Genomic DNA, 15,657 nt, shown 5'->3' with positions numbered 1-15,657 from the left:
TCTCGCAAAAATCCTTCAGCTCCAAGTCAGTTATGGTCTGACACGACGACTACAATTACTAAACACAACTTTTTAACAGAATCCTCTGGTGCTTTGTCAAAGCAGCGGCTGCTAGGAGCTGCCCCGCTGTAAGCGACCACAATAAGACAAAAGATTTGCCAAAACACACACTTTTCATCACCTCCGCATGGGAACAGCCGCGAAAAATACACAATGCATCACTCCAGAAACACTCTTGCACAAACAGATGTCAAGACCCTTTCCCCATAAGCTAAGCCTCACATGGCCACCACTCCCAGCGCTGCACGCAGAACTGAGGTGTTTAACCACCAGGATTTCAAAGACTCCTGGTAATGTTTACTTATGCTTACGATTAGACAGAAATTGACTCAGGGCAGGTGAGAAAAAAAGGGAGTGCTGCTGGGGAATAAGACTGTGAGGAAAAAATGACAAAACTGCTGCTTTCTCTCACAATGCCCAGCAGAAGGGCAGAGAAGAAGGATGGAGGCTATGCAGCACCACTGGTGGAAAAGCCCCTGGCCGAAACGTCACGAGCACACCCTTGGTAAGGTCCAGCCCATGCAGAGCCATATCCAGCCCTGCCAACACTGGCACAGCACCAATGGTAACCAGCAGCATGCACTTTGTAGCAGTGAAGGCAGAAGGAAATCATCTGTGAGAAAACATTCTGCCCGTGGCTTAAACAGCCAGAAAAGGACATTTAAAGAAAGATAAGTGAAGTTCCCAACTGAAGTACACACCTGTTTTTTGGGCAGAAGCACTGCTTCAGAGCGTGTTTGAAGTGTGCAGATATGCACAGATGGAGCCAGTGGACACTGCACAGCTGAAGAATGTGGGAGACCAGGACACTGCTGCCTGCTACCTCCAACAGTGAACTCTGGCAGTGCACTGTGTATCTGTATGCTGTTTTTACGTAAGTGTTTGAGGAAATGTTATGCCTACCATTTTTGCCTCCTTCCTGCCACATCATCCTGTTTATGAACTTCTCTTCCCACCCATGCAGCTGGCACACAAGACTGTAGAGCACAAGCCTCAAGACATCCATCTGAACTGCCACCAAACTTGCAAAACAGAGGATGTTTACAGCATACACGTATATAAGCATAACTGTATACACATGCATGTACACCTCAAATATATACATACAGACATGTATTTGTACACACAGATATGCAAGACAAGGTAGTAACATTGCATAAGAGAGACATGCATCTTTGTAGCTGGAGCAGCATATGGTCAAACAGAGCAGCACTCAAAACATCTGAACAGCTCTGCTACATGCTTCTCTGATAACTTTCCTGACGAAAGCACACTAGGTTCAGCTCTTCTAATATGACTCAAATCCAAGATGAGCCTATAAATTATTAGAGTTGTCTCGGGGAAAGTTACTAGTAATAAATGTATTACCCTGAAGTTTTAAATAACTTTGACCATTTTCAAATCAAACTATATGAAGTACCTTGACTTGCCTCATATTCTCTTCTTGACAAAAGCATGGCTGTGGAGAGTGTCACTTTGAAACAGAGCGTGCATGGTAGATTGTTCTGCATCCTTTGTGTCACAGTAAAATTGAGTGGTCTTTCTAGGAAAGACAGATTAAAGCCTTTTTGGATAGTCCAAAGAATTTGATAACAGCTCAAGATCTGCTCTGTGAAGGTGGCACTAGAGTTTTCAGAGTATTTTGGAGAACTCTGGAGAACATTGGACTCATTTAGCTCCAGGCTCTGAGCAGAACTTGTAGTCTGACCTTAGTTCCTACAGGAACCATAGACATCACAATGATACAGACAGACTGATACTGAACAGGTGAACTGACTGGGCTTTGTACATCACTTGGATTTTTGATAAATTGCCCCATGGAGAGGACTCATAACTCTTTAAAGGATGCAATTAACAGAGGCACAGATACATGCATCTGTTACTACAATCAGTTTACTGTCTGAAATGAGTAAAGGCTACACTGCATCAGATCACCTGCCCATTGTCTCTTAACTGTGGCCATAAGCCCAAGTCTCATGGACCTTAGAAACAAGGCAAGTCTGCCTCCTTTCCCTAGTACTCTTCCACATTCAGCTGTTTCCAGTTCAGTGACTTCCCAAGCTGAATACAGTTTCTTATGTATTCAATAACCTTCAATGAGTTGTTCTTCCATCAATTGGTTCAGTGTCCTCTGGCGCCTGAGCAGACTCATCATCTATTACATCCCTTGGTAAAGAGCCTCACAGGTCTTTTACCTACTGCCTGAAGAGTCAACTCCATCTGTCTTTTCTGAACATGACTCCTACTGCCTTCATCAGATGCCCCTAATTCTTGTACAAGAATAAGCAACAAACAACTGATCCCTAACCACTGTCTCCCATCACAGAGGCTTTTGAAGGTCTTTACAGATCCTTTCCTCTGCCATCTCTCTCCCTGGCTAAAGAGATGCAGCTGTGCTGAAGGGTGCAGAAGAAAGGGATCAAACCTGCACCCAGTTCTTCACTGCTTGCCTGGTGATTCCTAGTATTCCATCAGCTTTTTTTCACACCTTCTGAACAATGAAGTGATCCTATTTTTGGAATCGTATCTTCGAAGTTTAAAATTGAGTCCTGAATAGTAGAGCTCAGAGCCCATCATTTCATATATAAAGCTGCAATTATTTTTTTCCCAGGCATTTTACTTTACATTTAGTGCCATTAAAATTCATCTGCCATTTTATTTTGCTGTTTATTACAGGTGCTGTGCATGTCTTCACAGTTGGCTCACATCACTGAGACACTAAGTTCAGTCTTCCTAGCAAATATTGTCATTCTGCTGTTTACACTCTTCTATGTCACACTTGCATATTCTACCCTTATATTCTTATTCCATGCCTGTTTGGTTTCCTCAAAAGCTTTTGGTCAGGAACTTTTTCAAATGCCTTCTGGAAACTGTAGACTATGTTAACTGGATCACTTTCACACAAATGCTTCTTGACATTCTCCTTTGAAGAACTCCAGAGGTTTCCGAGAAGTGGGATTTCCTTTATAAAATCCTTCTTGAATTCTCCCATGCATATCATATTTATACACCCACTTCGTATTTGACTTATTACAGTTTCAGTTAATTTGCCTGGTGTACACATTAGGCTGGCAGGCCTGGTTGTCCAGCTTTTTCTGGGACCTGTTTTAAAATTCATCATTGTATTTTCTACTCAGTTATCAATCAGACACAAGTCAAGAGGTTACACAACACCTTCAGTCATCAAGCTATTTCACCACTCAGTGCCTTTACACCTTTTGGATAACTATTATCTAGTTCTCGTAATTGGTTAGAATTCATTTGTCATCTTAAATTTCAGTGATTCCATCCTGATTTGCTCCCTAAAGTAATACTTTGGTGTGAAAATGTCCCAAATTTCTTCCACAACGAACATTAGATGCCCAAAAAAAATGTTTTTAGTTTGCTAGCAATGGAATTATCTTGGCTGAACATTCCTTTCATATCTCGATCATCTGTTGGCCTTACAAGCTTCTTGCCCTGATTTGAAGAAAGATTTACTGTTAGTTTTCTTCCTTTTCTAATTGCTCTTTGATCACTTTTCTAGACTGCTTTACTGCACTCTCACATTTAAGCTGCCAGGACAGATGAAATTCTACTTATATGGTCTGGCATTCACTGAACAGATATGCTACTTCATGACAGGCATGAGATTATAAGAAAGTTTCAGAGACAAGCCTTTCTGATTTAATTGGGGACCTAAGTGAACAGCCAAAACACAGGCTGTAACGCTCCTGATAATCTGTACAATTTAGGTAGAGTTTAAATTTGGGCATGATAGAGGACTCAATTCCCTACAGAAAATAAAATTATGAGGACTGGCTTCACAAAATATGTAAAATCGAAAAGGTGGCAAAAGATGCAAAGAAAAGACACTCAGGATTACTGAAGGGGAAATTCAGATCATAACTGCCGGGACAACTGGTGATTTGAGACAACCTGGCATGGAGGGGAAGGAGGTCTGGCTGCAGAAGGGGTTAAGCTGCCTGGGAGTAGGAGCAGGAACCAGAGGCTCTCCTAAGGGGGGAAGGTTTCCCTTGCTGGTGAGGTGACAAATGCACAGCTTTGCTGGAATGACAGCCCAGGGCAGCCTTTGGGCAGCAAAGCTGGGCTGGGGGATGAAGCCAATGCTGGGCTGAGGCATTCCAGGCCAATATGCACAGGGTCAGTGCTAGTAGTGTCTGTGTGCTGTAAAGGCATGAATCTCCTTGTGCCACATCTCTGCAGAGTCCTGGTAGATCTGCTTAGAGTGGAAGGATTCTGTCCAGTGTCTTGTCCATTGAGTTAAGCACAAATGTGTGCTTGACTGCCTCAAAGGGTCCAGTAAAAAATGCTCAACATTACACTTCCAATTGCTTACCAGAAAGTGTTTACAGAAATATACCCTTCGTGTTCTTCAAAGGAATGGTACTGTGTAAATACTAGCTATGAGCAAAAGTACACTTAAAAGAAGAAAACCGAATTTAAATTTCTAACATGCAAAAATACCAGAAGAAATACTACTAAGTAAATGTTTGGGCATCACAAATGGGTTAAGCATTATTTGCATATCCCAAATATCATTGTCTAGAGTGATCCTGTAACAAACTCTCATTTTTCCTTCAATTTCTTATTTTTCTCATTATTTGCTGCAGTAACAACTAATTTTGGGGAACAGGATGGATACATGTACAGTACAATGCACACTCCCTCTCATCCTATCTAGAAATGACACTTAACTAGCATATCAAGGGAAGCTTCCTGTGTCTGACTGGTAAGCTACCGGGTCAAACATCTCATTGAAACTCAACTATTCCACGATGCTGCAAAATAGGGATTGAATATAATGACAGAGGTTATGGAAGATAATCTGTATCAGGTTAGAACAGTTATTCAGATAAACTTTTGTATTCAGTGAAAGGGAACAAAAGGTCTTCTCAGGATCTCTCTTCACCTTTGACCAAATGGAAGAAAAAAAAAGGAAAGGAGGAGACATTTAGAAAGAGATATCAAATGTTTCTGAATTTCAGAAATAATAACATTTAGGGGAATCAAACAGGAGTGTTTGGAAACATTTACACCCTATCTTTAGCAAGAAAATTTAGCTAGTAGGAATTTATGCTGATTTTAACACAGGTTGCCATTTATTCTTATATTTTTGTGTTTAAGTTGCTTTTAGTTTGAGAAACAATATAAAGCATAAAAGACCACTTGCTATGTATCAGGAAGGAATCTGTGGGACATGTAAATTAATGTAATGTAATTTCATATGAGGTTAAAAAAAATGACATAAGTATGCTTTACATTAGTAGATCAAATCAGTCACAAATGCCTTCAAACTGAATTCATCTTTTCAGCTCTTACACTATAAAAACCACTGCTACTGAAAACCCACAGTGAAGTTAAAGAAAGGACAAAGTACATCTTTTACCTGTATTTATTTACATGGGCAACCTGATCTAGTGGGTGGCATCCCAGCCCCTGGCAGGTGGTCTTTAAGGACCTTCAAACCTGAACCATTCTGTGATTTTGTGATTTACAAAACACAAAGAGAAATCTTCACATTAAAGTCGCAGTTAAACCTCATACTAAACTTAAATAAGTGTCCTACTGAAAAGTCAGTACCTTCGTCTGATTTATATTTTTAAAATATAATTCAGCACTACCACATTTACAGACTATTTGGGAAAGACGTTGTACAAAACACAAAAGAACAAATAGAAGACCTCTCCAAATGTATTTTTTTAGTACCACTTAATCTCATAAAGTGATAGCATCACTGGAATATACTTTTGCCTAATCCTCCATATGTTTCACATTATGCATAGTTATTAATCATGAAAACTTTGCTTGTTTTGCCAATCACTTTTACTCTTTTACCAAACCTCCAATTGCTATAGGATTCAATACTTTCTCACCAGTATTAAAAATGCTTTTGTGCAAGTGTCCAACAGAGTTGGAACATTCTTGCCAAAATAGTTCACCCTGTACTGAAAATTCACACAAAATTGTTCATGCAGGAAGCAAAAATTTAAAACATAGTCATGTCTAGCTTTGAAGTACACCATACTTAATGAAAGCAAAGTTGCTGGTTTTTGAGGACTCTAGGCTGCTACAAAAAGCTTCTGTTTATAAATATATATATATATAAAACATATGTATGTATATATATAAATACACACATTCTGGAATATTTATAGAAACTTTTACGTAGGCTACGTGACATTAATAACTATGTTAAATGTGCTTATTCAAAATCTTTAGATTTCTTTCAGATCATGCAGTGGTGATGCATGGCACTACAGTCCTTAGATCCAGGAGTCGTGATTACTAAGGAGCTGATGATGACTACACTTACTGTATAGTGTCTACTAACTTTCTCTAGTGGTAATAATATTTTTGGGCAGACTGTCAACAGTTAGTTTCTTTTTTCAAAATGCATTCAGAAGAATTGAAGAGATGTTTTTTGAGAAGGGAGATCATGCTGTGGAGAATGTGTTTCTATAGTGGCACCATTTACATGGTAAAAGTTTTAAGGAAAAAGTCTCACCCAAATGAAGGCAAATGCCCAAGCCCTTACCACTCCCATCTAGGCTTCTGTGTAGAGAATATACTTTTTCTGAATGACCTTTAGTATACGTCAGTATCCTTAAAATATTCAAACATTTTTAAAATGTCTATAGCTAATTTTATGCCAAAGTCACTCACTTATCCAAGACAAGTTTGAATGCCCAGTTAAAAATAACAATAGCAGAATGCATGTGTTTTACAGGGCTCCACATCTCTACAAAATAAATAGAAACTCTTCTCCCATTTTGCTGCTCAACCTGAAACACACAGTCAAGAGTCTGATGGGAAATACAAATGAACATTCAGTCTTGTAGCAAGTATCTCATAGATACATGAAAAGAGATCTTTCATATTCCCAACTGGTGGAAACATTTTTACCATGAATACAGATGCAAGGTTGATAACATCTCTGTTTTTTTAAGTAAAGCCTTTGTTTTTTTAAGTAAAGTATGAGGATTATCATTTGCACCAAGTACTTTTTTCTCTCCAATGCTTAGACATAGCAGCAGTGTAAGAAAATATGAAAAAGGAAGTAGAGTGACTGGTTACAGGACCAGAGTGCCCACCCAAGATGAGCTGTATGAGCCACGTTGGTCTAAGAAGAGAATTTTGGTTTTTTAGTGTTAGTATTGAAGTTGGAAAACATCAGTGTGGTTCTTATGGGATTAAAACAGACATCAGTAGACTGTAGACGTTCCATGCTTTTATCAATATTTTCCTTTTAATACTGAAGTATTTAGAACAATTTTTCAACTGTTCCACTACTTTATGAGTTCTCTTACAGTATGTATATAAGGGCCTGTTCATAGAGATATGGAATTAGATACAGAATTAATGTCATCATTATCTTTCTTTTTGCATGTTCAAAAATAATAGAGGACTCTACTGACAAACAGGCAGAAATTAATCCAAGATGTGAAAATACGGTTGTAGACATGTATACCTACAAGCTACTGTCAGATAAATTTTTTATTCATCTCTACTTGCGTAAGAAATAGAATGTACCACTTCCATTTTGTTCATAAAGGACATTTGCAATATAAAACACAACACAGTTATAAACGTCTCCCAAACCCACTTAGACTTTAGTTTAAATTTCTAATAATTTTTTCATTGATGAATATGTGACCATAGTAAAGTCATTGATCTGGAACTGTTAGAGCATCAGAGCTATTCTTTACCTCTGTCTAGCATGCTTGTAGCAATACATATCTCCTAATTTCAACCTCCTTACACTTTCTGTTCAACAGAAATGTTCTCTTCCTTATCTGCTGCTAATATTTTCAATGTTTCTCCATGCAGAGTAAAATAAAGTGTTAAACACTCCATTTACTGAATACATTTTTTCTGCATATTTCCCCTGTTTTTTAAAACCACCACATTGAAAATGTTTGAACTGCACTTTCTAGGTTTTAAAATCCTTTTATTAAAAGAGATGAGTAGTACAAAACCATATTAATAGACATTTTTCACCACCCTAACTAAAACTGGACAAAAGTAAATTAAAGACTGTGTGTTTCCAATGCTCCAGTTTTCTTTGGACCACCCTTCATGATACCAGGTACAATACTTCCATAAGTTTATACAAATATGCACTTTATAAAATGAAAGAAAATATGAAATAACTGTGGTTCGTGTAACTTCAGCTCTTGACAGATACAAAAACAATAGTGAATGAGTTGTTTGCCATGGATTATACTCACATCAGCGTAATGCCCCTTCATATCACAGCGACTGCAGTGCTTATTCCAATAGGCTCTCTCAAGACATTCCCTGAAATAGTGGCCAGGCAGACAGCAGTTCAAACAAAACCGTGCTGGGCAAGTGTTTTGTAGATGACCTCTTTCTGCACACAGGCAACAAGGGGGAATTTTCTACAGAGAAGTACAAAAGAAGTATCTTAAGTAAGTACATTTTAAAAGATTACATAAAACAAAACAAAAATTCCACAAAAGATGAAATGAAGAAGAAATCATCCTAAATGCTTACCAGGAATTGCATAGAAATTTTGTTACACAGAGAAACTATAGTGAAGGAGAACTATAAATAGTGAAAAACTGCATAGATTCCCAGTACTTTATTATTTTGGACATAACATCAGAAGCACATATTAAATTCTCTAGAATTACTTGCTCAGTGAATACAGCAAGAATTAACATTAAATTGGAAAGTGTATTTCACTCAGAGAAAAAGTGTTTGGTACTCTGTATGAACACTTTTAGGAGACTTCTTGAAAGCTGAAAAGTGTAAGTGTATCATAGGAACATGATATACAGCATGTGACACAACATACTGGAATTGTTTGCAGATATTATGTGTCCTACAGACCACTGCACTGGGTCTGGCTGGAGTAAATTTTATTCAAAGCAGCCCATATGTGGATGTGTTTTAGTTTACTGACCACAACAGTGTTGATAGCACACTGATGTTTAGCTGTTGCTGAATGGTGCTTGCACAGCTTTTGAGGATTTCTCTGTTTCCCACACTAACCTCCAGCCAGCAGGCTAGGAGTGGGCAAGAGTCTGGGAGGGGGCACATCCAGGAGAGCTGACCCCAACTGACCAAAGACATGCCCCTTACCATATGACATCATGATAAACAATAAAATTAGGCACGGGGGCATGGGGAGGTCCAAAGTAGACATTGCCTTTGCATCTCTTGATTTTTTTTCTTTCCCTATGAGACTGTCTTTATCTCAATCCATGAGTTTTTCTTGCCTTACCAGTTCTCTCTATCATCCTACTGGGGGTGGGTGAGTGGCTGGATTGGGGCTTAATTGTTGGCCAGGATCAGCCTACCACAACCACTCAGCTCCATGCCTTGTGACTCATGCAAATACACACAGACGGCCTCTCGGACTGGCAAATATAAAACCGTAAAAAGTACTCTGGGACCAAAGCCCTATCTGTTTAAAGACAATTTTTCCAGTGATGGAGTGCACCTTCACTCCGTTTCAACTGTCTGGGATGTAGTCACAGGATACATGCTTTCAAAGAATTTGCTTTATGTCAATATTCAAAATCTCAGTGTAGGTAGCATCCTCAGTGAATGAGGTATGGATTTTTGCAGGCTTTGTTGCAGGGACTGATAAATCCAGACCCTCCTGCAACTGCTATCACTTGTTCACAATATAGCGATTGAATTTTAAACCTCTAACTCATGGACAAACTTTTTAAATATTTGGCATCTATCCAACCTTCTTAAAGTAATTTTATCTTGTCAGTAACTTTTAACATTATTCATATTATGGTTCATTATACAGACATCTGTTTTCATTCGTTTACTAAGGGTGATTCTTGGATTCCTTAATGTTCTTGTTGAAATAAATTTTAAAAATATTTTAGTTCTTAAAACTTGTTCTACAGTATAAAAAAGATATACAAACCTTGTACTTAACTCTCTTTCTAATCTGTTTGTACTCATGTTTTTTTTTTCCTTTATAAAAACTAAATAAAGTAATCACCTTCACAAAACAGCCAGTTATTTTTATACAGGAAACTGATCTTGTGCAAGCTACCATTCAACTTGGAGCAATGAAATAACAAACCACTGAAGCAAATCTTCTAATGGCAATCAGAAAAGAGAATCAGAAACAACAGCTGTATCTACAGGCAATTAAGATATTGCATTTACCTTTGGACCAGGACAGTTTTTGGACAAATGACCTGGTCTACTGCAATTTTTGCAGGTAACATTTTTCTCAGCTGTGTAGTACCGCACACTTGTACGCCTCACACTTGCATAGTTACAGATCTGTGCCTGGGGAGACAAAAACAGAAAAATGTATTTATCATTTGAGATTCTATGGCACAATGTTTGCTAGAAATTCATAAAGTTCACTGCTGGTAGTGTTCAGTTAGGAATCTAACTTCTTACAAATACAATTTGCATATCCAGGTTTGAACTAGATAATTTTCTTCTAGAGAAACTGGCATCATCTAGAGAAAAATTATTGTCTTGTTTGAACTTCCACTTCAGGACATGCTTTTTTTTGCTGTTTAAAACTAAAGCCATGAAATTTTGCTTTCACTTTATTAGTTGAGACACTTTTACTCACTGTGCTATTTCATGATGAACTGGAATTTTTCCCAGAATGCAAATATAACTAAGATTAATTGCAAATGCAAGTTACAAGTTCCCTGGCACACATTAAGGGAAGCTTCTTGGACAAAGTACAATGCTAAACAAGTCTAGACCAAATCTGCAATTTGCAATTGTAAAGAATGATTTAAAAAAGGAAAAAGAAGTTAAAAGAGAAGCTGGAAAACACCCTCCCTCTTCAAATGACCTCATACATACTTTCTGTTTATGCAGACAGAATTGAAAATTCTATCTTCAAACCCTATTGCTTAGTGAGCATCTAATTTTTAAAAATGGAAAAAAAGATTATGGACAAGTGAATGGAAAAGGTGCAAAATACCAGTTCTCTTACGGGAAAGAGATTATAATTTCACTTGATGATGTCTCTTGGGCAACTTGCTTAAGCTGGGGTGTTGGACAAGACGACATTTTGAGGTCCTTTTCAGACTAAACTGATCTTTGATATAAGCTTTTCTGAACATTGGAAAGAGAAATCAGGAGACGGACCTCCTAGCTGCAGCTTACTCTTCCTGGATACTATCACACCTTACACAAATGCCTCAGGTTACAGCCTAATAGTACTAACGACTGAGCTGACTCCTTTTGCTGGAACTGCAGGAAGACTAACTAACCATGGCAGACTTATGGTGACACCTGCAGGAACAGGGATCTAGCTGCCATGAAACAACTACTGTGAAGAGACTGGAAAGGATGAACTGATGAGTTCCTCATTGCAGAGGAGCTCTTGCTCCCCTCATCCTCTCCCACCACTGTTTGTGTACCTTCTTTAAGAAGTGAACGTCTTCCTAATAAATGGTAGGTCAGGTTTCACATGCCATTGGAAGGACATTCTTAAGACTTCCACATAAAAACTACAGATGGATTTTCCAATCCTGTTTATCTTGCTCTGCTTGTTAATAAACATAAAAATAACAATTATGGAACAATTTGGTTCTCTGTGTTACCTCTAAGTCTTTATTACTGATGGACCAGTCCACATCAACATCCCCTGAAAAACAGAAGTACAACGAATTATACTTAATTTGCATGGAAATTTTTTCTATAATGTGTTCAACATTATGATTACTGCAGTTATTGGAAGTGATAATAGACTTTGAAAGTACCAAAAGGGAGAAAACTTGTTCTATTTTCAGAAAAGAAAAGTTATCAACCTGCTCAGCAGTAAATCTGATTCACCTTAAAATCAGCATAGGTCCAGCTATCAGGTGGACTATATTTGATGCCACTATCCTTTTCCTCTTACTCCTCTATACTATTTGATACCTCCATCATAATACTGACCCCCCAACCCCCCAGGAATAAATTCAGGCAAGCTTTAATTTGTTCAGAGTCAGGGACTCTAAAGCTTCTCATTCCAAACAGTTATCTATAACTTCATTCATGGGCATGGCCAGCTCAAGTCCTCAGGCTGACTGGGTGGGAGCATATGGAACAAGAATTTAACACACAGCATAAAATATACTTTGTGAATTCAAAAAATCTGTGTCTTCAGCACTGCTTTCTGACTGCTGCATGCCAAAATGACTTTATGCATAACCACAGCAACTGTAATGTAAGTAACTCTATTTCATAACAGGGTTTGGTAATGTGCAATAAATCAGGACGACACACTGAATTAACAACTGTCACACTATAACCTTCTCATACACTGACTTTGAACTGGCAGAAATAAAAAGAAAAAATCAAAAAGAAAATAAAAGGCAAAAAGCTAAAGGAATAGGGATGCAGTTAGAGCTGTTTAAAAATTCTGCATGTCAACACTGTTTACTTCTTTTGCTGTGCAAAGACAGCTGTAACACCACAGTATCTTTCTTATCATCAACAGAGGATTCATGTCAACAGAAGTACTTGCTTTACCTATACTTCTACAGTAACAATTATAACTTGTGTGTAAATAAACTCCATGTGTTTGCAGGCTTTTTAATGCCAAGTGTCCTATCCTGTTCCCACACCATAAATCTGAAGCATCTCTGTGTCACCAAAACAACATCAAGAATCACAAACATTAAAAAAAAAAATCTGTTTTTGATTGTATTTCACAGAATCACAGAATTTCTAGGTTGGAAGAGACCTCAAGATCATCGAGTCCAACCTCTACCTAACGCTATCAATCCCCACTAAACCACATCCCTAAGCTCTACGTCTAAACGTCTTTTAAAATTTTTCATTTGTAGTGAAAGACAGATGATTAGAAATTACAATAATACAATCCATAATGTCATGTCTTACTCTTTTTATGGAAAAAGTCAATAAATAAAATATGTAACACAATATCTAGATACCAGGTATGTCACTTAAACATACAAATACTTTTTAGAGCACAATACCTGTTTGCTGCTGTTCTTCATCCAAAAGTCATGACTAACAATAACTGTTCCTTTCTCAACAACACTCTAAAATATTTTTTTGCAACATTCACTAATATCAACAGTCATAAGCATCACTGAGACATTACCAATAACTTAACTGGCCTAATGTAAAGCAATTCAAGTGATGTGTTGCATCTAAGTCACGGTACACAGAGGAAGTGGCTGAGCAAAAACTCAAATGAAGAACTACATGGATACTTCATCCAACTATCATTCAGGATAACAAGAGATACCATAATGAAAGATGTTATTGTCCATATATACCTGGAGACCACTTCTTCCAGACTGTCTGGGTTCCAACAGAGAGGACAGAAGGGGTAGCATTGTGTCAGCTCTCTTTAGTGGAAGCTATTCATGGATATACCCAAAGGAAAATTAGGCCTTTTGGTGTCTACTCATTAAAAGTACAGAAACACACGTACTGATATATTTCAGTGCATTATTTATTAATTGGAAGCTTATTAAGAAAATTCATTCACAAAGAAAAAGATATTTGTAATTCAAATCAGTACTGTGAATGCCATATGCAGAATGGTTGACAAGCTACAGATCAAAATTACCAGCAAATTAACTCCTGTTAATCATCAGACATGTCCTTTCTAAGGACAAACCAACTAAGTTTCTTTTCTTCACTTTCAAAATTCCCAGCGTCCCAAGGAAAACCATGACTCAAAAATTCCTTGTGTTAGAAACTAAAATTGCTCAAATTAACAAATATATACGAGAGCTTTAATGCTGAATGAAACATCAAAACAAAATCTGCCTTTATTAAATGTTTGGTTACCCCCAAATTAAGTCTATTTCACAACAGAATGTACAAGTCTTTATTTTTAGTCACAAGAAATGCTGAAGACTAGAAAACGTAGGAAGAAGAATGTTTCTGCAACCAACCTGAAATCTTTCTTTAGAGACAATGTACAAGTATTTGCAATGATTTTTCTCATTGACCACAGTATTTTGTCTGGCACAAAATCGTGGAATAAATTCATGAAACACTGCTCAAACTGACAAACACATTCCCTCCCCCCCCCCCCCCCCCCCCCCCCCCCCCCCAATAAATAAATTCTACTTAGTTGGATGGATTAACCAGTGCCAAACACAATTACAGTCTTTGGGTGCTGTAAGTATGTCTGAGCTCGCTTTCTGACCAGGCCACCTCCATCAGTCCTTCTGCCCTCTTCCTGGCTTTCAGCGCTGATACCGGCCAGCCTGTTGGAGACTCCTTTGTCTTATGCTCTTCCTGGTGGGTAGCACTTCTAACGTTTAACTCCTTGATACTCAGTCATACAGAGGACAAGTCTAAGACCACAGATACAGTACTTCTTCCTATGAGGACATATGTCATAACTTAATGTCTTTCTGTCAGTGCCCAGGGGAGATGTTCAGGGACCATCTTCTGCGCTCACTCCACAACCTCAACCAGAAGGCTCAGATCCTCTCCTTGGACTAAGAATGTAATTTTGATCAAAGCACTGACAAAAAACAAACTCATATGCTAATTACTGAAAATTACGCAATATAGCAAACATCAGTACGATGCAACTTGTTACCTGATGTTTTCCAAGGCCAAGCCAGTACAATGTGAAAGCATTTCATTCTTTTCTCAGACACACACACAGGGTGTTTGTCTGCCTCAAGAAATGAGGTTATGACTACTTGCCTTCTACTTTTTACAGCACCTTAGTGAAGTAGCAATTTAAAAACTATTCAGATAACCTCTGTCAAGACTTTCCTTGCTCTGTGAAGAGACTGCACATTTTGCAGACACAAAACAGACAGTATTTAAAGAGTGCAAAAAACCCTCCCAGAATATTTTTAATTGTTATATTATCCTTCCAAATCTTCATTTTTAAAAGCTCTTTTTTAAGAAAGATTTTTTAATTAATTAATTTGACTGAGATTAATCTTGATACTGCAACTGAAGAAATAAAACTGACTTTGCCATATGAACTTATTTTTACACTTGGAAGAAGAAATGGCTTTGTCAATTTGCTGAACATGGAACAAGATGAGGGAAAAAAGAGGCTAGAAAAAAAATGATGTACAGGACACAAAATAAATGCAATTTAGATTAAAATGAAAGCTGGGGGAAAACTGCAAGGGTCTTCTTTTATGAAGTACTACACTTTGGCTATCCTGCATCCCTTTACAAGAGGATGAATAGTAAGCAACAACTTTGCTTTTATTTAGAAGAAAAATTTTCAAAGATCATTAAGATTCACATGTATCACTCCACCAGCATGAAAATGTAAATTTCAGAGCAGGGATCACCGTGAAGACAGATTTACGACTTACGACCACTGTTCAATATGCATTCAAGCTTTCTCTGTTTCATTCCAGAAAGGGGAGAGGTGGTGAGGAGTGAAAACGATGAGTAGTCAAAAACTGGAATTGCCAGAGTAACAACCCATTTTAACAGAACAAAAAAAAATGACTGGAAATAAACAGCAAATTATTCAGAAAATGTCTGTATCTGTTGTACCACTGATGGTCCTAGCAACCAGACATACTGCCCCACCCAGAGTGGATGGCCTTGCCTAGATTTTCACCTCTGCCAAAAGTTACACTTTTCTATTATTTATTTCTATTCATCAGAACT

General features: G+C 37.8%; 1 protein-coding gene across 3 annotated transcripts in view; it reads right to left on the bottom strand.

Moving 5' to 3' along the window:
- ZCCHC7 (zinc finger CCHC-type containing 7) overlaps nt 1–15,657 on the bottom strand; it is a 117,010-nt gene that overhangs the window by 26,359 nt on the left and 74,994 nt on the right. For all 3 annotated transcript variants that reach the window (XM_084305626.1, XM_084305628.1, XM_084305627.1), the window contains exons 4-6: nt 11,634–11,677; nt 10,222–10,347; nt 8,292–8,462 (exon numbers count right to left, since the gene is read on the bottom strand). In XM_084305626.1, the coding sequence (XP_084161752.1) occupies nt 8,292–8,462; nt 10,222–10,347; nt 11,634–11,677 (341 nt within the window). The remainder of the gene's footprint in view (nt 1–8,291; nt 8,463–10,221; nt 10,348–11,633; nt 11,678–15,657) is intronic.

Source organism: Netta rufina (genome assembly GCF_964035555.1).
Source record: "Netta rufina genome assembly, chromosome: Z".
In the NCBI taxonomy this organism is placed as follows: domain Eukaryota; kingdom Metazoa; phylum Chordata; class Aves; order Anseriformes; family Anatidae; genus Netta; species Netta rufina.
The sequence above is the reverse complement of the archived record's forward strand: the minus strand, read 5'-3'. Positions and strand labels throughout refer to the sequence as shown.